This window comes from Ammodytes marinus (assembly GCF_949987685.1).
Source record: "Ammodytes marinus genome assembly, chromosome: 12".
NCBI classification, from domain to species: Eukaryota; Metazoa; Chordata; class Actinopteri; order Uranoscopiformes; family Ammodytidae; genus Ammodytes; species Ammodytes marinus.
In genome coordinates, this window is record NC_137216.1 from 13763018 (window position 1) to 13789871 (window position 26854).

At 41.4% G+C, this 26854-nt stretch overlaps 1 protein-coding gene across 1 annotated transcript in view; it reads left to right on the forward strand.

The window, feature by feature from the left end:
- LOC307258346 (E3 ubiquitin-protein ligase SH3RF3-like) overlaps nt 1-26854 on the forward strand; it is a gene marked incomplete at its 3' end in the record, with an annotated part of 92282 nt that overhangs the window by 38989 nt on the left and 26439 nt on the right. Inside the window, exons 2-5 of the mRNA XM_080037858.1 lie at nt 13537-13812; nt 16386-16481; nt 23717-24028; nt 24964-25079. Coding sequence (XP_079893984.1) covers nt 13537-13812; nt 16386-16481; nt 23717-24028; nt 24964-25079 — 800 coding nt within the window. The remainder of the gene's footprint in view (nt 1-13536; nt 13813-16385; nt 16482-23716; nt 24029-24963; nt 25080-26854) is intronic.

Consider the following 26854-nt stretch of genomic DNA (forward strand, 5'->3'; position numbering starts at 1 on the left):
TGCTGGAAAAATGGATGGGTATATGAGCGGAGTGGAACATCCTGTCCCTTCTACCATACTTCACGCACACAAACACACAAACACACACACACACACACTCAGAGGCTTGGCGTGGGAATGTTAGTGTTGTGGAGCAATGGAGCCGACAGATGAGCGAATCCAGGAGACGCAATGTGTTCCAGTACTCAAAACAAGAAGCGTTTAGTCCCTTTAATTCCTTATTTCCTTCAAAGCTCACTTTACCTGCAGCTCATCCACCTCCGCCACCCCGTATGCAAATGTTGCCTTTGAAGTGAAAGCTCAAAAAATTGAGTCTCAGCTCTCAACAGAAATGACACGCAGCATTACTGTAATACCCATGCAGTGTATTGAGAACATTATAAAGTGAATAATTCTCTGCTGTTTTTCATTATGTATTTTAAATATATTTCAGTGATTTATGTTATGCGGTTTCTTTTTTTAAATAATAAGAAGTTGATCAAATATCAACTATATGTAATTTCTGACTCCAAAAAACAAATATGCTATGAAAACTCACTGTAACCTATTTTGTAAACAGTTTTTGTGTACTTTTGTATGAGATTTCACATAGGCCTACTATGGACAATTTATTTTACAACTAATAATTGATAAAACATGGAATAAAGATAAAGCTAGGAAAATCTGAAAAAAATATAATTTGCATAATAATTTGGAACACACTGTATACAGCTGTTTGGTTATACTTTAACATGGAGCTGCCGAGGTAGCTTTTTCTGAGGTTCTTTCTGCACCAGCTACTTTGGCATTTTGTGACTTGTATTGTTCCACACTTGCAAAACACCCGACCACATTTTTTTCCTTGTGGTATTTTAACTGTAAGATACAGAAAACATGGTGACTGCCAAAAGGGAATTTAAAAGATAACAGATATTCTCCTTGGCAGTTCATTGGGAGTCTGTATTTCTTTATCGTTCGTGGTTTGTGAATTCTGGACATTTCAAAATACTCTCAATTGGCATCCAAAACTGCATCATGGCAGGGCAAGCATTGCTTTTAGCATGGATGAAAAGTTGTGGATGTTATTGAACTTGATTTTTGCTAACACGCTCACCTTGCTAGCATGTATTATGATCTATTCATTCTAATCCCCACCATATGAAACTGCTAAAGGTGCACTAAGGAAAGGGCCAAAAGTTTTAAAAGAAAATTTAAAAAAAAACTTGACACAGCTCTGAACCAAGCATAAGATTTTGAAAAGCCTTGCAAAGCTAGTCCAAGTTATAGAGTCTCAAAAACATCCACTGGGAATGGATTGTGCTCAGCAGCTGCAAGACTAAATCAGCCCTTAGACGATAAAGCTAAAGAGCACTAGCAATGTATTATACATGGCACCACTTATCTCTCACACTGCACGGACATCTACTGAACTAGAAGCAAAACCGCAAGGACAGGACAGTGAGTGGTGCATTTGGCCAGTCACTTGGTCAAGGGTTGATACAATCTGGAAAAAAAAATAATAATTAAAAACACTGACCATGCCTGTATAAAACCTTTTGAGAATGAAGCTCTTTCTACAGGCTCAGCAGGATGCATTCAGCCACAGCTAGCTATATGCTGTGTGGTCACCTGCATTTTAGCAGCACTTAAAGAGCCCCATACACACATTCACTGTTCATTCACTGTACATGTGTGTAAAGCGGAAGATACAGAGCCAAGTCATCACATAGGGCTAGTCTATATTGGACTATCTTCTCTATGTCAATCTCTCATTCGGCATTTCTAATCAGTCTAATTTAATCAGTCTTTAAAAAATTAAAGATAAACTTTTGTGAAAGGCCGTTTAAAACATAAATGGAAATATAAATATAAGATTCCGATTTCCCTTCTGCTTTACATAGACTTAAAGTCAAAAATTATGTTTTGTGTTGCCGTTTTGACTACAGCTTAAGTGCAAATCAAGCCTTTACATTCGTTCGTGCAGTAGGCAGAAATGTGTGTGTTGTAGGCAGATGTAATCTTTGCTATTGGCAAAGTATAGTGATACAACCCCTTCTTGTTTAATTAAAGGTAGTTTTTAACCAATTTTCAAGTTATCTTCTTGGCATGATGTGTGCTGTCAAAAAGCAAACCTCAAGGCTTTAATGATGTTTATTCTGGGAAGCCATGTAGGAAGTTACCAATGATGTGTGTGATATAGTGCAGGCTTCATGCTCGAGGAACAGTCTGTTTATCTAGTTCACTGCAGCAGCTTCATCCACCGTCAGATCTGTGTCTCTTTCTCCCCCGAGGAGCGACACCAGCAATGTGGCAGTTTCCAGTTATAGAAGGCAGACGCTTGTTAAGGGGCAGGGAGCTCTAGTGTGACTCCCGACCCCACCGTGGGACACTACAGTGCAGTACAATACAATACAAAAGCATCATGCTGACGAGTTGAATTTGAAAATCACTTTGTCCCTATCTTTTCCCAGAATAGTTCAGCTCTATAGAGATATAATACAAACTAGAAAATCCTGCAGAGATTTTAAAAGTACGGGCCCCCCCGGCGCCGACCGCCAGCCCCGCATCGCCGGCGCCCCACCCGTCGGCCAGGCTCAAACGCTTCTACGTACCGACGCTGCGCGCTTTGCAAACTCAAGTCCCAAGTTGGGGCCAATTGAAGGTCGCAATCGTGGCAAAACTGCAGAAAAATCTCTCGTGAAGACGTTTTGGTCAACGGCGGCCATGTTTGTTTAAGGGGTGTGGGGTGGGGATGAACGTTCTGTGAAATGTTTGCGTGTCTAAGTGCAACAGTGTGGGAGGAGATAGAGCTAGAAAAAAGACGGAAGTAATAAGAAGATGAAGAAGATGTAAGGTGGATAACAATAACAAGTAAGTACTTAATAAATAGACAAGAACATGGTTAAAAAAAGAAACATCATGTGGGCATTCATACAAAATAAATAAGCTACGGTGCGTAACTTTTTCACATAAATGAATGTCGGTTACATTCAAGCCATCGCTAATCGAGTTGACATGAAGTTGATTAAGCTTATCAGCTCCACATAACTGTCTCAGTATTCCTCAGTATGGCAGCGTTTACAAACTGTTGTCGCCCCTCCGACACCGGCACAGGAGCTCAGAAAAATCCCAAGAAGGGCCAAAGAAATGTTTCTGTAGTTGATTTAACCACTAAGAAAAAACACCTGGACATACAGCAGAAGGTATGGAATCCCTGCATGATCACCGTGGGCTTACCTCATGAAGATGCGCCGACAGTGTTTTTTTTTAATTCCTCAGAATTCCTCATGGGGGCAACAGAAGTTACGCACTATAGCTTTAAAAACAAGTATTGGGTCTCTGAGTCAGGGCTTTTTGCTGTGGCCGTGATGTGCTGCCACTCAACACATTTTCTCTTATTGGTCACAGCTGTGCTATGACCACCGAACAATAAATCTTCAATTTCCTCCAATATAGCCCCGACAACAGCCACCTCTATTTCACACTCCGTGAAGTCTCTTTCCTGTTCATACTCTGCGCTCTCCATTCTCCCTTACAAATGAATAAATACATTTACCCCTTTAAATAGATTTATATGCATGTCTGTGTTCACACTGCAGCCGTTTCATTAACCATATATTGCTGTAGTAGATTAGTGTGCAGATGGTTTGTAAAGCAATTTGAGCATGAGCCGATTTCTCTTTTCAAAAGCTTAAAGCGCTTGTGCAATCCAAGCACACTTTGATAAATGTAACCTCTGGTGCAGATATATTTCCTCTTGTGACCTGAGGCCAGGGTCACCCACACCGCCTGAAGGCATCGTATAATGTCAAGTGTTTATTGAAAGTCTATAGTGTGCTAGTGGAGGTCAAGGAAAAAGGCACTATGACCTTTACTATTGATAGGCTTTATTGATGGTTCTAAATTTGATGGACCAGCGTTCCTTAATGTCTTTCTATACTGACACAGGAACTGACTCAGAAGTAGCCCTGTTCTAAGCTAAGAGCCTCTAGTCTGACAATGAGAATGCTTTTGTGATGGAATTGAGATCACAAAGAATTTTTCAACAAAGTCAGCATTTCTCCTTTCGGCACCATTGATATTGTAAAAACTAAAAAAAAAAACTTGGTTGTGTGGTGGTTGTTAAATAGTTCAAAGTGGACGAACGACTGACAGACCAGCTGTCAGTCTGACTGACACACTGCTAGTGTGGCTAAAATATCTGCTTGTTAGATTGTGTTGCCAGATAAATAAATACAAACAAAATATCAGTGCAGGGCAGGCACAATAGCCCTCTACAAGGTATTTATAACCATTTTTAAAAAGTAAATCTGCTTCATAGCAATAAAACAAAGTGATTTTTCAAGCCGACTTTGCCAAACCTGGTTGTGATATTCTGTAATTAGAGTTATATAATGTTGGATGCTTTATCTCTAATGGATGACATTATTAACTTTTCCCAAGGTGCAGTACAACAGCAGCAAATTGTCTCAGCTGAGGAGGGTGTTATTTAATTTGACGTATTATTCAAAGTAATTCTGTAGTCGTTCTGTTCAAGCTGAGACCAAAAATATTAAGAAGAATCAAAACAAAACAAAAACAAAACTATACAGTAGTGACTGCTTGGGACAATTGTTAGTGGCAACTCAAAACCCTGCCTGGTTGAATGCACTTATTGGAAGGCACTTTTGATAAAAGCGTTGGCTAAATGAAATGTAATGTAATGTGAAAGTATTCACCCCATTTTACATTTGTGCCCACTTACCTTAAAGTCGTTGGTGAGATAAGTTACATTTTATTATAAAGCCTTATATTAAGATATGGCTCTCAGACAGGTGGTCTCACTGTGTCACCAACACCAACCATCAAAGTCTTGAAGTTTGTGTCAAGTTTTTCAACAAACATGCAAGCAGACATGAGAAACATCATTTAGTATGAAGAATATCAATATTGGCCCCGGGGAACTTAATATAAGTAAACTGCTGCTCACAACATGGGTTTAAAAGTCAAGACCAGTAAAACAAATGTGCTCTTGGGTATGGTGTTGCTTGTGACTGCCTGATATAAGAGATTAATACTTAGAGTAAGTGGTGTCACAGTGGATTGACAAGGTTATAAGAGTGCTGGAAGTTGCAGCGTGCAGTTCCAGCAGAGGAAACTGTTCCACATGTTTTTATTGATATAGTAAGCTCAGCATGAGGCACAAAGACTCAAATCCTTTTATAATCAGTGTATATTCGCACATCCGCACATGTACTGTACCGATTACAAGCCATAGCTTTGTGTGCATATATGTACTGTATATGTTCATGCAGGCAAGAGCAAACATTGTATCTTCGTCTTTTGTCTCTGTATTTTTTCTCCATTTGTGGCTCACATAAGTCGTCGTGATGTGATTGTCTTGCACGAGCATCACAAAAAGTCCTGTGCTCTATTCTTCCACTTAAAGTGACAGAGGCCACTTACTGTCTCATTCAATCCTGAGTCACAAACACATAGCATTGTGAGAAACCATTCAAAACTGTGACGATAATGTCCATGCGCGTCATTTTGAACACAATTCCGTACTATTTTAAAAATCTGAATCGTAAAACAAAATGACTGTAATTTGCTACTTTTCTGCTGCAGCTAAAAAGAGAAGAAAAGGCCAACAACAGCTGATTCCCATTTCAGCAGAGCACCTAACCACTCTCCAATGTCTTGCCATGTTCAGTGTATCCTGTAAATGGGTAAATCTTTGGAATGAGTTTTTCTCAGTAAACATGTAGCCATGAAGAAAAACTCCATAGAAGGTTCTTAACCCCACAGAGGAATGATTTCCCTCACGGAGGGTGCTGGATGTATGAACATATCTGCAGAGGATTGCAACAGATACAGTAGATCGGGCATGATGAAAGTTCTTTCCACTAGGTGTATTGCAGGAGAGGGCTATAAGGTCTGATACTGTATAGCATGTAGTATATAAGGTACAAGAAGTGTAAGTGCCATTTTTCAGTGGTAATTTAAATGAAAGCAATTTCAAGACAATAGTGATGCATATTAAAGTGCTACCGGTTGTTAGTGTTTTTTTAAGTCATTGGTTTATCAGTCAATGTTCTGGTACAGGAGTGGTACAGGCTCAAGTGGTGTGATTGCGTAAGTGCATTTTGGAAGAGAGATTAACTGAGTTACCTGGATGATAGCTGAAGGTATGATGAAAGGGAAAAAGTATACTGTTAATACTTTTGATTTAGACTTTAGGCTGATATGATTACAGACTGAGTTTCCTGATAACTATTGGTTGTGTCATGACTGCAAGCTTGCCAGAGACAGAATTGAGAATGACTGAAACTAATTTCAGGAGGGTAGGTACAGACACAAGCAGACCAAACAAAAGACAGCGATTTGTTGAACAATAAATAGGGTTGGACATCAAACTTCAGCACATTTATTTTGTCACCCAACTAAATGTCTGTCAATAACTAAAAAAATACAAATACCCTGTCATTTAGCAACCAACTCTTTGATACATCATCCACACACAGTCAACCCTGTGTGTGTGCGGGTGTGTATGTGCGTGTATGTATCACAGGGGGCCTTGTTTAATGGAGCAGTCAGTCCCATGTTGGACACGTCCCCTCCCTGTACCTTATGGCTACAGTAGACACAGACACTGAGAGACTTGAACAGATGGAAGTCTCAGTAGTGGTTGATGGAGGGACTGGTGTGCGTGTGTGTGTGTGTGTGTGTGTTTCTCCCAAAAGGCACAGATGCACACGGAAGCACACACAATCAAACACACCTTCTGTCTGTTACGGAAATCCACAAACACTAATTATTGCACAACAGGGGTGAGAAAGCCCTCTGAATGAGGGGTGTGTGTGTGTGTGTGTGTGTGTGTTAGTGTGTGTGTGTTTCAGCCGATAAGAATACTGTACCACTGACAGGTACAACTTAACCCTTTCCATTCATGAAGGACACAAACATCCCAGCCCGATTTCTTTCTTGCCATTCACACAGTTCTACTCTTTTCGCACACAAAGTGACCGTTCTGGATGGATGGGTTAGTCTTGGCGCTGTGGTGGCAGGACAGCAGGCCTGGAACACTTTTGTGCATTTGAGAGTAAAGACACACACAAAGAAGCGTGCTCCCAGTCCAGCTATCTCACAGCCTGTTTCAGTCGTGGATTTAAAACCTGCCGGCAAATGGCTGATTATTTATTAAGCACCCCAATTACATATCAAATCAATGTCTACAGGAACGCAATGATAAATTCACCCCGCAGTTGTATCATTCATTTATGATAAAACTATGTTGCCTTTTTGATCTTGCCAGGCAGCCAGACAACAAAACACCATAGATACGTTTTAAAATGAATTTAATTCCTAATCTGCACACTCTTTTGATTCTGTACTGAACCAACATAGCTTTACCTGCACGAAGTGAATGTATAGCTAGAAAACTCTGATTGTGTTGTGGATGTAAAATGCAATTCTCTAAAGCGGATTTTCCTACGGATTTCTTTGCTCTGCCCTTGAAAAAAATGAAAATTCAAGGATAAGACGGCTTAAAATATTACTACAAATTTTGCTGCTAGAATTGGTTTACCCACAGTATTGTAGAAAGGTTTATTTAATGGATGTTTCCCCCTGTGCACATGAATTATACTATAATAATAATATATATTATACATTTAAACACAGCTGTCTTAAGCCAGTGGCCCAAGATGCACAACTATATCTAACAGCATATGGTACATAAAGATAGAACAGTGGATGTATATGAATGTACTGTGGATGTACTTTTAGAAAACCGCAAGTTTACAACACTACAACCTTTTGTGTGCAGTGTCTGTTATTGAAGAAGCACTCTTTACAGAGGAGAGTCACATACACAGTATCACCGTAGCACTAGTCTAGTACATCTTTGAAGTCTTACAAATGTCTTCTTTCCCCTGAAAATATAATAGTATCTTATTTTATTCTATTTGAAGAGCCGACACACCACTAAGGAGGACACAGTATTTCTCATGTAGCAATTATTAGCATTTTAACCTAGGAGAAGATTTTTATTTTTTTTGTTCATTTGCCACTTGAAAGCTGAAGCTGGCTAATGATTCTCATGAAGTAGAGACTGAGGGATAGAAATAGTGGTGCACAGTTAGTTGATCCAAGCTTGGGGATGAAAAGAGTTGAGAGTTAGGGGAAGTGAACTTCATTGCAATGACTGATGTTCAGATTGTGTCATGGTGAAATTGAGATTGATTCCCGATAACAGTTGACTTGTCATGGATTTTGCATCATCTCTCCACTCTAGTTTGTTCAGGAATAACTAGAATAATCCATGGTCAAACCACCCCATCGCCCCAATTGTTTTAGATTCAGGTTGGGTCTTTTTCTGGGAAAATAATATTGACCTCGCCCATGCAGCCTGGCCCTAAGGTTTACCTGAAGAGAGAGAGAGAGAGAGAGAGAGAGAGAGAGAGAGAGAGAGAGAGAGAGAGAGAGAGAGAGAGAGAGAGAGAGAGAGAGAGAGAGAGAGAGAGAGATGTGAAAATAACAGCATAGTGAGTTACTTTGTGGTAACCAAAACCTTTCTCCACTCACAGAAAGAATGTTTACTGTTAACATAATCCTGGCAGCAAATTAAGTTGCTTTACCACAATGTAATTGGGAGAACCAATTAGTAGTGTATAAACATTATTTTTATGACACGGGGTTGCCAGGGATCGAACCGCAGACTCTACAGTCACAAGTATGCCTCTCTCTGCTGTCTCGCTCGCTTCCCGTCTGCTGTGTACTTTCCCTTTCTCCTCCATGCAGTGTTGTGTATCTTTGAAATACTTTACACACAAACAATGGCATATAATAAGTGTGCTTAAGTTTGTGGAAAGTCCTTTGTTTCAATATGACAATGTCTAAAGTGCCCATAAAGAAATGCTTTTGCGAGTTTGGTTTGGAAGAACTTGAATGCCCACAGAGCCCTGACCTCAATCTCAACCCATTGAGCCTGACCTCACTCTTGTGGACGAGTGGGAGCAAATACCTGCAGCTAGGTGTCATAATCCTGCAAGAAAGACTGAATCCAAGAGAGTGGAGGCTGTCATAGCAGTAGATTAATTCAGTAAAAAAAACAGCTTTGATCCTTATGTGTAGGCTAAATGTTTCCATCTCTCTTAGACACATGCATAAACTTTACTTCACCTAGGTGTAACTAAGCTAGTGGAAGAAGCCTCTACAAGGTTTGTCCGTTGTGATAATGGCAGCTTAACCTAGACTGAAATGAGCTTGTCCAGCTCATTTCGAACATACATTTGAATAGACAGAACACAAACTGAGGAGCTCTTAAGTATTCATCTGATCCTTCATCAATTTGAACACTAAATGATCTTCGTAGGTGAGAGAGTAATTATCTATTGATGAAGCAACGGTGTAAGTTAGAGCCAGCGAAGGCAATTTAAAGCCACTACGAGTAACATGGCACGTTGGCGGCCCCTTTGGACAGAAGCGGTAGTAGCCTATTTTTACGACGCCAGCTGTCGTGAAGCTGTTTTCTACCGCGTGCCGGGCGTGCGAGATTCAAATGATCAGGAAGCAATATAGTGCATGTCCGTGTGTTGAAAGTGTGAGGGCACCGGACTCTTTTCGGCTCCGTGAGAGTGGTTAGTGACACAGCATCAACTAATGCCAGTCAGTGCTACACACACCTGATAGCAATGAGTTGATGCAGTGTCACCTCTCACGGAGCTGAAAGACTCCGTGTCCTCACACAAAGCGAATGAACGAGAGACGGCAGTTGGTATGGATCACGATGAGGTAATGTGTTTATGTTGTTGTAATGGTCATCTGATGATGCTGGTGAGGCAACGTAAACTTTAATTCGCTCCCGTGAAATTGTGTATATACGTTGCTTGGCAACTCCAATCTCCCTTTTAGCTTTTATTCATTGCATTTTCTTTTTTTTCTTTGATGGTTCAGCCCCGTTATCAGTCATTATGACGACAAATAACTGTCTCAAACAAGGCTCCCGCTCCCCTTCCCTCACCTGGAGGGATAGGTTTCTCAAATCGCGTTGCAGCGCCACACTGAAATCTGCGACCAATACGGATATGTGACCATAGAGCCTGAACGAGCGAACCGAAAATCGGACTGGGTGTACGACCAGACCAAAAGCAGTAATAAAAACTATATAAAAACGTCTTTCTTTGCACTGATGGTCTCGTTTGCTGTTAAAGGTAATTTATGATTATGAGGGGAAACATGAGGCTGTTTAAAAGATATTTAAATGTTACTCGGAGCTGCTTTAACTTCTGTCTTGCTTATAATCAATCCATGCGACACTTAAATGTGCTTATGTAAGGTTTCCTTGTTAGCTTTAATGGATACTGTTAATTGTTGTCGCTTCCCTGTTAAAGTGCACAAGTTATTCTTCTGGCATTTACTGTATCTTCTAAACATATTAGCTGGCTAGTGTAGTTTAAGGTGGAAGTCGGATTAACTTTAAACATACCAGGAGTAGTAGTTGCTAGATACATTTGAGACTGTGACTTTGTTGTTGTTGTTTGTGTACTGTCTGTGTGTTTCCATATATTGCGTCACCACTGATCTCAGTAGTCAGGCAGTCAAGCCTCTGGAAATTGTCATCGGTGTGGCGTCTGGGGAGAATCGGTTTGTTCGAGAGTCTATAAAAAGTGTGTGTGTGTGTGTGTGTGTGTGTGTGTGTGTGTGTGTGTGTGTGTGTGTGTGTGTGTGTGTGTGTGTGTGTGTGTGTGTGTGTGTGTGTGTGTGTGTGTGTGTGTGCGCGCGCGCGTGTGTGTGTGTGTGTGTGTGTGTGTGTGTGTGTGTGTGTTAAAACACCTTCTCCGGGAAGAATAGAAGTTATTTCTCTTTCATGGATTCTCTCTTCCGTTCCACGCTGCTGTTTGTTTGCTTGGATCCTCTTAGAGATAAACTCCCTCTTAATACCCGTCTCCTTCAAGATCATGTTCAGTATATTAAGTGTGCTGTAGCTGCAGTCTTTAGTAGGCGCGAGTGCGGTGCATAATGTGAATACAGGTGTATACCTGCAGTATGTTTCAATGGTTATAGACATGTAGCGTTTGTCAAATATAAGATAAAAACTATATTAGCTTGTCGATTCGGACCTTATTATTGCAAAACCTCTAATCTTACCACATCTAATATTATCAAAGTCATGTTCTATGTTACGTATTTGACACCCTCCTCTGCCAAGCTTTCATTTCGTGGCCAGCACCTGCGCAGTTTCTAATAGCAACAGTTGTAGGTTTACCTCTCGAAATTCAAAGTCATTCTTTTGAAAGAATGTTTCATCTTCAAAGTTAAACAAGAATCCTGTAAAGAATGTCTTAAATATGTACTTAAAGGCTACATATGTGATAGTTTGCTAAAGGACCTTGGCTACGTGCCCCACGCAATATGTCATTATCCTCACCAGTTGAAAAGAAAAATAGTTTTTTTCCTGGATAAGAGTCCAGAGCTATATCCTACTGTAGTCTTAGCATTAAGGCAACATGTGATCACAGTTACTTTGTTCTAATCTAATATAACCCGTGTTGTTGCTTAGCCAAAGGGCTTTTTCGTGTTGTTCTCTGGGGCTCCTGTTGATCTCCAGAGATTCAATGAAAAGCAGAGCTGCTTACGTTAGCCTATTAATTATGATAGCAGCCACGCTAAGCTTTCACAAAGTTGGGAAAAGACACAATGAGGATGTGCTAGTCGTAAATAGGGCATATTTCATTTAACCCCCAAATAATGTAGCCTAGTTAAGGCTCTACTCTTTAGCCTTGGGAGCAACCATTGGTTAGGCTACTACTAGCTGGTTAGCCAGACATGCAAACAACTGCAGTCAATAAGCCTATTTTATAGACTTAATTTATAATTTACACTTTTACACTAGAGTTTGTGGTTTTGGAAAGGCTCTAAAAAATACACTACCCTCCACATTTTGGAGAAAGTATAGCCCCCCCCCCCTACACACTGCCCTGTGTACACTCATGTATCATATATCACCCTCATGTGGAGATACAGCACAAAGCTTGACAGGCCCGCTCTGCCTACTACCCAGCTATGGTCCCTAGGATGTGATTGGACAGTTGCTGCTCAGGAAGGGGTTTGGGCGAACGTTCCAATGGACAATTGATCAATACTGCACTTGTTATTACTTATTATGGCTTTAACATAAATTGAGTTCAACATTATTATTTTCTACTATGGCATAATGTAAACGATGTATTTAGGCTAGTAACTGGTCAGATTTTTCCTGTCCTCCACATGTGATAAGCAAGATGCCACAGACTTGATATTGATGATACACCGGGGAGTGATACTTCACACCACTCTGGTATTTTCAAAATGACTGTATGGCCCAAGGTAGATGCAGCAATTACCTGGCAACATTTTAATAACCAGTCATATCTCACTGACTGCTGGAAAATGAAACCTTAGAGCATGTATTCAACTATCCAAGTTCTAGAAATGTGTCTCCACGGCTAACAGTGTGCAGCATATTGGAGTTTACACTGTTTTTGAGTTGCTTCAAAACCATTCGACCCCCCTAGGGTTTTTTTCTTTTTTTTCTTCAAATAAATGTAGTGATCACTGTAGGAGTCACTGCCACATTTCTACCTTGTATCAAATATGGGGCAGCACCAATCTGATGATGAAAAGAGAAAGAGTATAGAACAATGCAAATGGATCCATAAAACGTGTTTTATAATGTTACATAACATAGTTGAAACGGATTTGTTCCAGACGTGGCACAAGAGGCTCACTTCCCGGCTTGTTAATTGGAAGAATAGAATGAACTCCAGTTCACTGTAAACTCAGGAAATTGTCAACCCCAGGGTTTGCATGTTATCCACCTTCCTTTCAACACTACTTGACAGCAATGCTTTAATTGTCTGCAGAGATCTCACAATGCACTCAACGCTGCCCCATATGTTGTATGTGAAAGTACACCTGTCAAATAACAACCTCTTTATCATAATAATCGCTATGCAGGGTTTTTCTTCATTAGACAACCTATTGTCACTGAGAGCCTGTTTTCTGGTGTAGGGAAAGATTTCTGGCAGGTATAATAATATGCTAATCTGCTGTGCCCATCAGGGCAAAATACAAGTGTCAAAACAGCAGCAAGTGAATGCTCTAATGAAGTGTTCCTCCCCTGTTCTCTTGTTTTCTGGGCTAGCCTCACAATTTATGGTGAATGTGTTTATCATGGAGGTTATGGATTTATTCTATCTCAGAATGTTAAATTGAAGGATATGAAGAGATACAAACATCCAGTACTTTCCGAGAAATGGCAAATGAATAAGAAATAGGAAGACAAATACAAAATTCTGTGAAACCTTTTAATCCGATGAATTGTCTTGTGACCGCTCTGATTTGTCTTTATCTTCCCCCTGACACCATGTCTGACTTTAATCCCACTGTCCCTTCAGGTCAGACCAAAAAACATGCAGTGTTCCTTGCTATTTTAAGATAGGACATATTGTATTGCTTTACTTATTTGCATATATATAGAAAAGTGCTTTCTTCTGTACATTTAATGCTTTCATTTATGTGTCTGTGATGTTTCAGAATATCCCTGCCCTGCCCTGCGGTAAAGCCCTCTACTCTTATGAAGGAAAGGAACCCGGCGATCTCCAATTCTCCAAGGGTGACATCATCATCCTGCGACGAAAGGTAGACGACAACTGGTACCATGGCGAGCTCAGCGGTTGCCATGGTTTCTTACCGGCTAGTTACATCCAGTTGCTGCGTCCCCTGAGCCAAACTCCACCCCAGGGCAAAGCACTGTATGACTTTGAAGTCAAAGACAAAGACCAGGATAAAGACTGTCTGGCTTTTAGCAAGGTAACACACACACACACACACACACACACACACACACACACACACACACACACACACACACACACACACACACACACACACACACACACACACACACACACACACACACACAAAGTCTAGGCCGGAAGCTACCAGGGAGTTCATTCATTCATGCTGTGCACACACACTCACCTGAAGACACTGTTTTTATATCAGAAACAAATTAAATATGAGGATATTAAATTAATGTGTGCTCTGGCTGCATAGATATATCAAAGAGAGTTTGGAGGGATGACTGTAGCCAGAATTTACAACTGCATGATTACCGTAGTAGAAGAAAACACTTGACTGTGCTATTAAACCAGGCTGGTACTTTGTAGGGCACTAATAATGTATCACTACTGACTCCAACGTTCACATTGTTTCTCCGAATGTAAACCTCGGCAAAATTCAAACAGGGTAAAAACATCATGCTCTGTATGGTGTGTATTCCCAAATGAACTGGAGAATCAGTTGCATAGTATTTGGAAGAGGTGTAAACTGTAGTAGTAGAAATTGTAGTTTCAGTTGTGTGCAGTGTAAGTTAGAGGGGGGGGGGGGGATTCCGTGGCTGATATTGCTCGAATGAAAATGCTGGTAACTGACATTTTGTGCTAGAATTCAGATTCTTCCAACTTCATGCAAAATAGTTGGGAGAAAGAAATACAAAAGTCTCACACGCCACACTATCTCCATAAGACAGAACCATGCACAGTTGAACTACTGTTTCATACAAATAAGTGCTTTTTTCACGTGGAGTAGCTCCTTAAGGCAAGGTGAGAAGTATAATGCTTCTTCAGTATTGTATTGTAAAGCTGAGGGACTCAGGGGCTGTGTGTGAGCTGGCATGAAAGCTATATCTTTTTTTTCCCAAGGGTGCTTTAATTAGCAGAGCATCTTGCTAGTCTCGCTCCTGTTTTGATGTGTTGAGGGTGAGGTCTGCAGGCCCCTTCCAGATTTGTTCTGAAAATAATCCCCATTTGTCAGAGTGTCACTAAAATGATACGGACTGTAAAGGACAAAGATGGGAGAGATAAAGACAAGATGAGAGGAGACACTCAGAAGTCTCAGTCCTTCAGAAGCGCTTATCCAAGTTGTCTTATATGTGTAAACAGTGATTTGTATTCCGTGTCCTGTCCTGTTCCTCAAATCTTATCATTTCTTCCTACTGTTGCGCCGACACATTTGTGATAAAGGGCTGAACGCTCAACACATCCACTTCCGTCTCTTCGCTCCGACAGTGTCTGTAGAGAGAAAAGGATTATTCAATTACAGTGTGTGCACACTTAACTTTGCATGTTTTAAGCAATGCAATACATGCCATAAAATGATGCCCTGTGTCAGATTGATTGCGTTCTACATCCATGTTAACAGATATTAAAGAGACCTTCATGTTTTTATTTTATTTTTTATATATAATGTTTTATGCATTTTTAGGGCTTAACTAATTTACAGGTTGAATATTTTAAAGCGGAAACACTTGCGCAGAGAGAGATGCATGCCCCATGTGGCGTGCCACAGCCGTGTTTTCATGCCGAACACAGAGTGTGTGATATTGTTTTCTCAGTGTGAGACGTAATTACCCGGTGTGACTAATACATAGTCATTTACCAGCATTATCACTGCCGTCCCTAATGGTCTAACCAAGACCTCTGTATTCATGTGAAAAGACGAACAAACGGAAGAGAAAAATACTTTCATGGGTGTGCGTGGGGGAGAACGAGGAACATAATGGGTTTTCTCTTGACTGTCGGAAATTATTTTGCAGAGAACATTATATAAAAAAGAGAACAGGGTGTCCTACTGTGTGTAAAATGTACAGTATATATATATATATACAGCCGGGATAGGTAGGCATATAGGCATGCCGAATAATGGATAGCTTGCCAGTTTCTATGTTGCGATTGTATCCAGTACACACACAAGTTCATGTTTCTTTAGCTCACAAGTGCCTGTTTGCTTTGGTTGCTGCACTGGGGCTTTATACAGAAAAGCAGATTTCACATAAACATACAAAATTGTCCTAAAGGCAGTCATTTTTTCATTTTTCCACACATTGTCACATTCACCAAATCACTTTTTAGCTCACATCAAGATTTTTTTCAAAGCCCAACACTCTCCAGCATATTCTCTGGGCGTCTGTGTACAGATTAGATAAGCAGCGACAACTGTCATGACATTGAACTGGAGAAACTACTGATTGATTAACATTTGAAATGAAGGCAACTGAAATGAACTGAGACCAGTAGCCGCCATATTAATCTAAAAAAAACGTTTGTGGGCCTCGGAGAAGTGTTGACATTAAGTATCTAATGGGCTACATACATACAAGAGTGTGCTTCTTCATCGTCCATTGGTCTTGTGCAATCCAACCATCGCACACGCAGATGATGAAGGAAGTGTAAGCCACGCATAGAAATATTACTAAACATCCACAAAATGCTTTGCTTTGGTTCTGATCATTAGTGTCATCCTTCATACTGTATATACATCAATATTGTGTGTGCAGTGTAGTGTGTCCATGTGTGGTTGACTAATTTCCTCTCTCTCTACAGGATGAGGTACTGACAGTAATCAGACGAGTAGACGAAAACTGGGCAGAAGGCATGCTGGGAGACAAGATTGGCATCTTCCCCATTCTCTATGTGGAGGTAGACCCACTGACATTACACACACACACGCACACACGCACACACACACACACACACACACACACACACACACACACACACACACACACACACACACACACACACACACACACACACACACACACACACACACACACACACACAAACAAACACACACACACACCGAACGCAACACATCAAGTTATTACAGAAAGACCTGTAAAAGCAGCATCGATGTAGCATCTGAACCTCTGTATTATAGGCATTCATTCATCACACTGCTGCTTTTAGAGAAAGAAAACTTTTACTTTTAACGTGAAAAAAAAACAGTACGGTTAAATATTCAATTCATGCTCCCTGCTTTAAACAAGGAAATGACCTTGGTATGTTGGTACATACAAAAAACATAGAGAAGACAAGATGTAAAAAAAAAACAAGTGAAGAATAAACATTTACAATAAGAAATAGTTTAAAATAACCGTGCAGATATCTGTTTCTATAATGAAAAGGTCCATACAATTTGTGCCAGAGTGAATGATAAAGATTATCTGTTGCAGTGTGCCACAGATAATGGTCTAAACTAGTCTAAAAGATGAAAGCTAATGTAATGCATTAAAGCATACTTTCAGATGGCAGTCACAGTCTAAATGGGTATTATCACTATTCCAACCTGCTTTCAAAACTGACCTTGGTGGAGAATTGGTTGTACGCTGTCTTTGGTATAAAAGTGGGAACTAGCACATTTAATGTTGGACATTGTAATGGAGCTCAAATAAAAGGTATATAGCTTGTTCATTATTCTCAGTCGAGTGTGGTGCCTTCGTTGAGGTTCCACATGATGTTATTCTGTATCAGGGTGTGATATTACGCCAGCCTTTTATTTCTTGATAAATTACCCCAGAATTACAAATTGCCCTAGCGATGCTGTTTGAAGCTTGACGCAGGTGGAGTTCTCTTTGAGGGATTTCTTCTCAGTAAAAAGGATAAAACCCCAAAACCTTTTACCTTCTTTCATAGCGCCACGCCTGTCAAAAGTGAAATATAGTTTACTTTAATCCTTGTGCAACCGACAAAAATACCATGCACAATTTGCTCTGCATCACATGTAAGGCTTTTTACGCCTGTGGTGGGAAGCCATTGGTATAAAATGGAAGGATGCATGCAGACAGTTTTTTTCTTCTTTCTTGCTTTTGTCAGAGCTTCTCTTTCTCTCTCCATCGCCACACCTTTGTGAACGCACTGTTACTCTCGTGGCACTGTCCAAAAAAGAAAAGAAAAAAAGTGATGAAGCCTTCAAAACTGACTGGGAAGCATTGCTATGTACGTGTGTGTGTGTTTGTCAAGACAATAGGACTCCTATCCAGTGTCCAGAAATTCATCAGAGTAAGATTAGACGGACACATAGACGAATGGGATGACTCATGATCCTTGGTGCTGCTTTAAAACATTATATTGATTTTCATCTGCTATTAACATACTGTACATTCTATGGCATACACTCGGTTATACGCGAAACCCTATGCGTTAACAATCCCCATCTGTAAAGGTACACATGTAAAATCCCTCTCCTAAATCATGTTTTTTTAAACTGTTTTACAATCCTCTAATCATACTGCAATCTCAAAACGCACTCTTTCTCTCTTTGGGTGTGCAGTCTGGCTACACAGTCATGTCCCTGAAATTAGCTGCTCCACCAAATGACTCTCTTAGTTGATACTGATTAAGGCATAGACCGAGAAATGTCAGGACAAACACACTCAGACACACACACACACACACACACACACATGGGGACTCCTATTAGATAGAGATACATCAATAATTTAGACCTCTCCATCAGCCACAGCTGGGGGGAAGGGAGCATGTTTGTGTGTGTGTGTGTGTGTGTGTGTGTGTGTGTGTGTGTGTGTGTGTGTGTGTGTGTGTGTGTGTGTGTGTGTGTGTGTGTGTGTGTGTGTGTGTGTGTGTGTGTGTGTGTGTGTGTGTGTGTGTATGTGTGTGCGCGCAGTGAGAGCTTAATGAGGAGGGCCCAGCTGGACTTCTGCTGATCTGTGTGTGTGTGTGTGTGTCACTGGGTGTAGCTGTTGTCTTACGGCTCAGATGTGAATGCAGACTGTTTGTGTCACCAGTGTTTGTTTGGCACATAGACTGCTGATGAGGGCTTTGCAGATGAATGAGGATACCACCCAAACAGTCCAAATGAAATGGGAAGTTTGTAAAGTGAAGAGGGTGCTGCTGCCTGTTGCATTGGGCTTTCACGCGGATAATAGCCCTGTGTTTTAAAAGATGTACGTGGCTGTGTCGTTGAGCATATTGCTAAACGTATAGTGGTGAAGAGATGAAGTAGAAACCAAGAAGTCCAGTTTGAGTGACGTGAGTTGAGTCCAAAACACTACATTTGGGTCTTTATGACTATGAAGGAAGGATTTTACAACTCTGGAATGTTATTGCAGGGGCAAAAATTGGTAAAAGTCCAACTTTTTTGTGCTAGACGACCCTGCAGTTAATTGTTGGAGCACTATGCATTTGGGGCGTCTGACCATGCCAACCTAGTTGTCTCACTGAAGTGAAGGGCTGCTGTTTTGGACACAATGTCAGTCTGAGCACCCTTAGAAACGGATTAGAAGAAACCTACAAAAATGCATTGGTTTGACTTTTTCAACAATATCTGCAATCGGATGTCTTGTTCTGATCTGCATTTGAACACAAAAAAGTCATTTCTTTGTAAATAAATCTCACACTGTGGATGAATGGTGTATTCAAACAAACATACGTAGTACTTTAAGCTATAGTGTGTAACTTATGTTGCCCTCATGAGGAGTTACATTCCCTCTGCTGTTTTTCTAGGTTTTTTTCTAATCAGTAGAATCAACAACTGAAAAATGTCTTCGGGGCTGCTTGGGATTTTTCTGAACTCCTTTGCCAATGTCAGGGGGTGACACAATTGTTCTAAATGCTGCCATATTGAGAAATACAGAGAGAGTTTTGTGGAGTTGATATCAACTTTGTGTCAACTTGTTTGGCGATGGCTTGAATGTAACCCACATTCATTCATATGAAAAAGTTACGCACTAAAGCTCAAACAAATTGAGTTTTTTTGACTAAACACTTCATAAGCAATTGTAATGGTTAACTTATAATAAATAAATGAACTATTGACTGTTTAGTTGGCAGTGGTAGGTGGATTTAATGGTGTTTTGGTGTGCCTGGAGGTGATTACCTTTTGAGTACATGCAGGTAGACATGTAAAGGTTTGATGAGTTCATGTTATGCACCTGGAGTGAATTGACGTTGTTATGAATAATACCATTCTAGACTTGACGTTTGGGTGGGTGTGATGAGTTGTGAAAGTATTGCAGCTATAGTTGAGTTGGGACAGGCTTGGTTGGGGTTTTTTAGTTGTTGTGGACATTTTGGGGATGATGTCAGACTTTATAGCCCATGGCAATGACACCTCTTATCCCTTTCATTTTTCTTTCTTTGGCTCTGTTTATCTCTGCAATTCACACTTACACTCTGCAGCAGGACAGAGTTGGCACACATACACACACACACACACACACACACACACACACACACCTGCCACTGGCTATGGGTGTGGGGGTGTGTGTGCGTGAGCATGCATGTGTCTTGCTGGCTTATCCTTTTCGCAGTGCAGATATCACCGCTCAGAGGCTCAGTGTTTCCTGGAGGGCAGTCACCCTCCAAAAGGCTCAGCGTACAGAGAGTACAGTTAGCTCAACACATAATAGATGACCTTGGAGATTTCTTTAAGCCAAAAGCACCAAGTGAAGAATTGTCTCTATTAACAACGCCCCTCACACACACACACACACATACACCTTATCTTCTTTACCGCAGCATGACCAGGCACTATAGCAGTAGGCATTAACGAGACACTGACACAGCAATCACTGGTGTAAGTGTGTGTGTTTAATTGTGTGTGTCTTAAAATAGTTACTTGACTTGACTTCAACTCTTTTCTTTGTTATAGTTATGCCATATACCATGGCATGAAGCACATCTTTTACACTTCTTCTTTCCATGTATACATTTCTGTTCTAAATTGGAAGAACTTAAAGAACAACATTTCCCCCCTGGGGATCAATAAAGAATGTACGATCCTCATACTGAATGTATGTGTAGGAACAAACCTGAATGCATGGGTTCCTTGATTGGTTGCAGTATATCATGTTTTTGAGCGCACGAGTGTTCTGCCTTGTTGACCTTGTGTGTGTGTGCGTGTGTGTGTGTGTGTGTGTGTGTGTGTGTGTGTGTGTGTGGTCTGTCCTCTAGTCAGCCTCATGAGAGCAAACTGCGTCTGAATCTGCAGCATCAATCCATCATGCTCATTAGCATATGATTTGGCTTTGATTAGCATATCTATTAATATGGAAATACAACATCACCAATTCTGAGCCCAGACGAGTCGGCCCTGTACACAATCTCTCTCTCTCTCTCTCTCTCTCTCTCTCTCTCTCTCTCACACACACACACACACACACACTTTCTTGACTTTCTCTCAAGGGATTTGTACATGTGTTTGAGGTTACACTAAGCAGACAAGAACGCAATGTAAATTTGTCAGAGGGCGTATTGGTTTGTGTGTGTCCCTGTTTCACAGTGACCTCCGTATGTTCGTGAATGCCTCTTCAGAAGAGCAAGTTCAATGACCCACAATATCCTAGAGACAACGCCCTTTTAAGACATAACCAGGATTTAGAATTCCCATACAACAGTCATCGAAGACATGATGCGATATAGGTGTAATATTTGCTTTACACATTTGCTTTTACACTTGAGAGTCAAGTCTGCCTGCGGAGAGCCAACATAATCTATACATAGGCTTTCACTGACACGGGTATTGAACACACTGTCTTTCCAAAGGAGACATGTCTTACCCTCGGGTATTCAAGCAGTGTGATTATACCATCCATGTCACACGTTGAAGGATTTGAAAGAATTAATTAACACCAGCCTGCTTGGAAATGGAACATGTCAAAACCATTTTTATGTACTGTATATACTTTAGTGTCTAATGTAAAGTACTGTGAAGCTATATAATTGTCCAACACACTTGATAATTTGCCCCAGAACTTTCAACCAATAGGGCTAGTGTATTCCCATTTACAATCAAGATATTCTCATTAGGGGCAAAAAAAAAACACACTGGCACAATGTCATGGAAGCTGACATATTGGCATTTTCAGCATGAATACTGTCTGCAACGTGCGTATATAGAACGAGAGCATCCCCACATTTCCCGATTTTTAAATTTTTTTCTAATGCCACTCTGAACAAAATAAATGTCAGCTCCAGCACGCTAATATGCCACATGGGGATTCCATTGGGAAATGGCAGCGAGTGGCACTGATAGAACTGACCTGGACACTGCACCGATGATCTCATTCTCGTTGCAGGCGGGGTGAGAAATGAGCTGAACCCTTCATTGTCCCACAACCACAAATGAGCAGCGCAGAGAGCACAGAGGTGTCCTCAAACCTCCATAATGCTAGACAATATGATGAAACTGGTGCTGCATTAAGCCAGACGCTTTTAGATCGTCTAGTGCTTGTAAAATTGTAAGCCTCGGTACTATAGGAAGCTGCCGTCAATACTGGCTTTTTTTATAAGTGAAATTATCAATCAGATTCTGAGGAACATGAAAAAAGACAGCGCGCACTGAATGAACGACTGACCAATTAGCTTTTGTTAGCAGCTGTCAATCAATCGCACAGTCGAACAGCCAAATGCTTATCAGCAGAGCTTTGTTACAGGGTCTGACACATTTTGCAGCGAAAATCCATGGTACCCTTTAAACCAGGTGTATATTCTTCAGCTGCTAAAAAAAAACAGCCACCAAATTATATAAATCCAGAGCCCTGACAAGATCAGGTTGATTCATATGGCTAATATGTGCTGGAAAGGGATGTTTACCTCTTGCATTTGTTTATTCCAAAAGTAAATACAAAACTGCAGCCACCCACCACATGCAATTAAAATAGTTGAGACTAAAATTGTACAAATAAACAAAAGACAATATTGCTAAAAGCTTATTTCCAATGGTGTCCTCATTAGAAGAGGGTAAGGTGATCTGCATGTCACCCACCCATCACTCCCGTGGGCTGTGTGCACCTTCTCCGTAAGCTCCTTCCTGTTTTGAATTCTGCATGGTTCAGAAATCAATCTGTATACTAAGCTCTCAGAATATTGCAATTATAAAAGTATCATTATTAACAGAAAAAATAGGAAAGATTATGACACATTTTGTTTGTCATTATCCATGAAAGCATTGAACTGGAAAAGTAAAGGAGTGTGTGTGTGTGTGTGTGTGTGTGTGTGTGTGTGTGTGTGTGTGTGTGTGTGTGTGTGTGTGTGTGTGTGTGTGTGTGTGTGTGTGTGTGTGTGTGTGTGTGTGTGTGTGTGTGTGTGTGTGTGTGTGTGTGTGTGTGTGTGTGTGTGTGTGTGTGTGTGCGTGTGTGCGTGTGTGTGTGTGTGTGCATATGTTGTCAACATCATTTCTTTGTCAAGGATCCTTTGAATGGTTTTAAGGGGATAAATGCAGGATTTGGTAATTATGTTTTTTTTTTAATAGAAGCAATTACTAACTCTTTCAACTGTTATAGTTAAACCAAGCAGAGTTACATCAAACCCTTTTATGGCTCACCTCATGCATAACAAAATATTTTAATATTTCAAGTGAATAACGGAAACTTTTAACATCAGATTTTACCCAAAGAAGAGCTGAAAATGCAAGTGAGGAGAGGAAGAAGGGTTGTGGTCAGAGAAAGGGATACTCAGTTTTGGGTGGGTTACGCATGTGTGTGTGTGTGTGTGTGTGTGTGTGTGTGTGTGTGTGTGTGTGTGTGTGTGTGTGTGTGTGTGTGTGTGTGTGTGTGTGTGTGTGTGTGTGTAGACATAGAAAGAGGGAGTCTCCCTGGAGCAGCTGTTGTAAGTGATGATTGTTAGACTGCTGGGTTTGAAAAGCTGCCAACAAGAACAAGAGGTAGAAAAGGCCACACAAACACACTTCTTGTGTGTGCTGTAGATCTTGTTATGGATGAGGAAAAAAATCAAGGACTGAAATCTAACACCTGAACTTTTCATCTCGTCTCTCTTGTCCTCCCTTCTCATTCCCGTTTCTTTCTTTTTTTCTGTCAACCATCTGCCTCTCCTCTCCTCTCCTCTCCTCTCCTCTCCTCTCCTCTCCTCTCCTCTCCTCTCCTCTCCTCTCCTCTCCTCTCCTCCCCTCTCAGTTAAACGAAACTGCCAAACAGTTGATGGAGATAGACAAGCCCACGCTACCAGTCGTTCCAGGGCCGAGTTCCGAGCCGACGCCATTGGTGGGCCCCTGCTCCCCTGGCCCCTCCCCCAGTGCATCCCCGTCCAATGGAAACGGCTCTGGCCATCGGAGGGGCGAGGGGAAGAAGAACGCCAAGAAGAGGCACTCGTTCTCGGCGCTGTCCGTCACCCAGAGGGCCGCCCAGTTCAACAACAGACACAGTATGGAGATCTCCCACCCGGTCCTCATCAGCTCCTCTGACCCCAGGGCTGCCGCACGCATCCAGGTAGACACACACAAACAAACACGCACATACACAACTGCAGGCACTTTAACTCCATTAATCAAATCATCAGTCGGAACCCCCACAGTTGACGTGGATTCTGCAATAAAAAATAAAAAATTGTCAGTCAGTGTGCATTATAATAAAAAAGGATAGGCTGGACGTAATCGTGCCAGGCCAGTAGGTGGTGATAATGTGTCATGTCAAACACCATAGAAGAACAAGCGCATTGGGCGAGTTCCTGAGCGAGCAGGAAAACGAAAACTAAACCGGAAATGGCTAAATCCAATCCGGATTCATATGTTTGTGCGCAAAAAAACGATTCCCATGCACTCAGCGTAGTGTTGTTGTAGTAAAGCTAGATCGGCTTGTAAAAAATGTTTTCATTATCATGTATCTCTGTATTGCACAAGCAGATCCGTTTCGACTGAGTCGGAGACAGCCCTATTTCTTAGTAACCTCAAACATGTCTGACATGTGGGCTGCAATTTCTTATCACCAGCCAACATGTACGCTGATGCAGATATATAGTTCCTGTAGGGTCTGCAATTTGAGCTGATTTCATGCTCGGGCTCTTTGGTGAAATGTTTTTGCAAAAAACAGTGAATGTCCAACACACACACACACACACACACACACACACATTCATGGTGTTCTCGGAGATCACACGTTCTAAGAGTTTACAAACATATTTCTCCATCACCGTGTGAATAGACTCATTCTTCTTCTTGATAGCTGTAGACCGGAGACACATTGCTTTTAAATGTATCGCCTGGTTGCATTTACACACCTGGTTTCAATGTGGTTTTGAAAAATACCCACGGTGCCTTTTGAAAACCCCGAACTGCTGCCAGCACAAATTGCAAGTAATGTTCTGTCTTAAATTGAAACCACTCAGTTTTTTTACGCGCGCTATCTTTTTCCGTGTGTGTCCTCAGGATGCCTCTCACCCGGGACCCTCTCCCTCCTCGACAGGGGTACTGCTGCCCCCCAAAGTGGCATCCATAACCTCTGAGCTGCTGGCCCATGCCAAGGTGCAGCTGCCACTCAACATGTGAGTATACCTCGGGGTGCAGTCAGCCCAGGCCACCTGCGACCTTGGCTTTTTAAGACCCTCCTTCCAACCCCGCACGTTCTGTCTCTCTCTCTACCGAGTGGACGTGTGCCTGAGATTCAAAGCCTGATTTCAAAAGCAGCCTCCTGGCAAGCGTCAAAAATATTTTCCTCTTTTGTGCCGAGAGTTACTGGCCGTGTTCCACCACCTCTGCAGCCACATTTACTCCTCCAGCGGTCAAGGATGAAATCCCTCCTCAGAGAGGAAAAAAGAAACAGTCACACACCATAAACTTGTTTTTTGTGATGCTTACATCAGTGTTTCATAACAATGCTTTCAACAGCACGGCTATGACTTATGCTATGCTATTTTATGGCTTCAATGGGCTCTCAGAAAGATAAGCACTAGGAGTCAAAGTCCATCAGCAATTGTTATTCATAAACGAACAAACAAAAAGGGGCTAACAAATGCAGGTAGCGGGTCTTGACTAAATATTCACTGATATTGACAAAAAGTTATTATGACAACAAGCATTCTAAACAATCGCTGACTCCGCCTTTAAAAAGGCAAGATAAAAAAGCAAAAAAAAAAAAGACACATGCTCACAAACACAATTAAATTCCTGTGGAAATCCACCCTCACTAGTCAGGCATCCAGATGGCTGGTGAAACGCCAGCGCTGAGCAAGACTGTTTTATAATTTACCACGCAATTAATCCACCAGATAACTGCCAGAAAGATACAGGTATCTTCAAGGTGAGTGTGTGTTAATGCTTTTGTTCCTCTATCTAGCCATGTGCAGAGCAAGTTTTATGGCTTTTTAGACCTTGAGAGTGGGGACATTTTGGGATATTTTTAGAAAGTGGAGACATTTGGTCAGTCCGGGGTTGGATTTGGTTTTATGGTTTATGTAAAGAGGCCAAGGCATTACAGCACTGTGGGTTCTAACAAGTATAGAGGTGCAAACGTGCATGCATGTGTGCTTGTATGTGTGTGTGTGCTTGTGCTTTGCCTGCAGGATGTAAGTCAAATACAGCATCTGAGTCAGCTTTAATAATATCACCTTCCAAGAAGTGCCTGGTACACACACACACACACACACATGCACACACAAACACTTTATACACACACACACACACACACACACACACACACACACACACACACACAAACACACACACACCAGAGATGTCAGGAGAGGGTTTGTTCTACTGATGAGGTCGGACGTTTCCATCTTGACCTGGCAACTCTTCCTGTTGCCATGGAAGGACGGGAGACCGTCCCCACATCTGTTACCATGGCAATGGGTCGGCAGCGCATATAGTGCTTGTTTACACTGAGGTCTTTTCGTCTTCTGTCGGAGTCTGCCACTACATAATACAAATGTCTCGGACCAGAATCTCATTTATATGTTAACGCACATGCAATGCACAATACTCAATACAAAAACAAGGTCACATACAGTGAGATTCCAAACACTATGCTTTTATCACTGTACCTGTTAGTGGACAGGTAAACAGTAAGTATTGATTTGCCACCCATTCACAGCATACCATACAATGTGCAGGGGGGAATCATTCAGTCAGCCTCTGGGGGGGGGGGGGGGGGGTCACATTGCCACCTCAGAGAGAAATTACTCTTACTCCCGTTAAGAGCTTAATAAATCCCAGGCTACACTGCAATATTAAAGCAGTGATACATCTGGGATACGACAGCCCTTTTCCTATTGTGTTTGACTTGTCTTGTTGTGTTTTATGTCATAGTTCATCACAACAT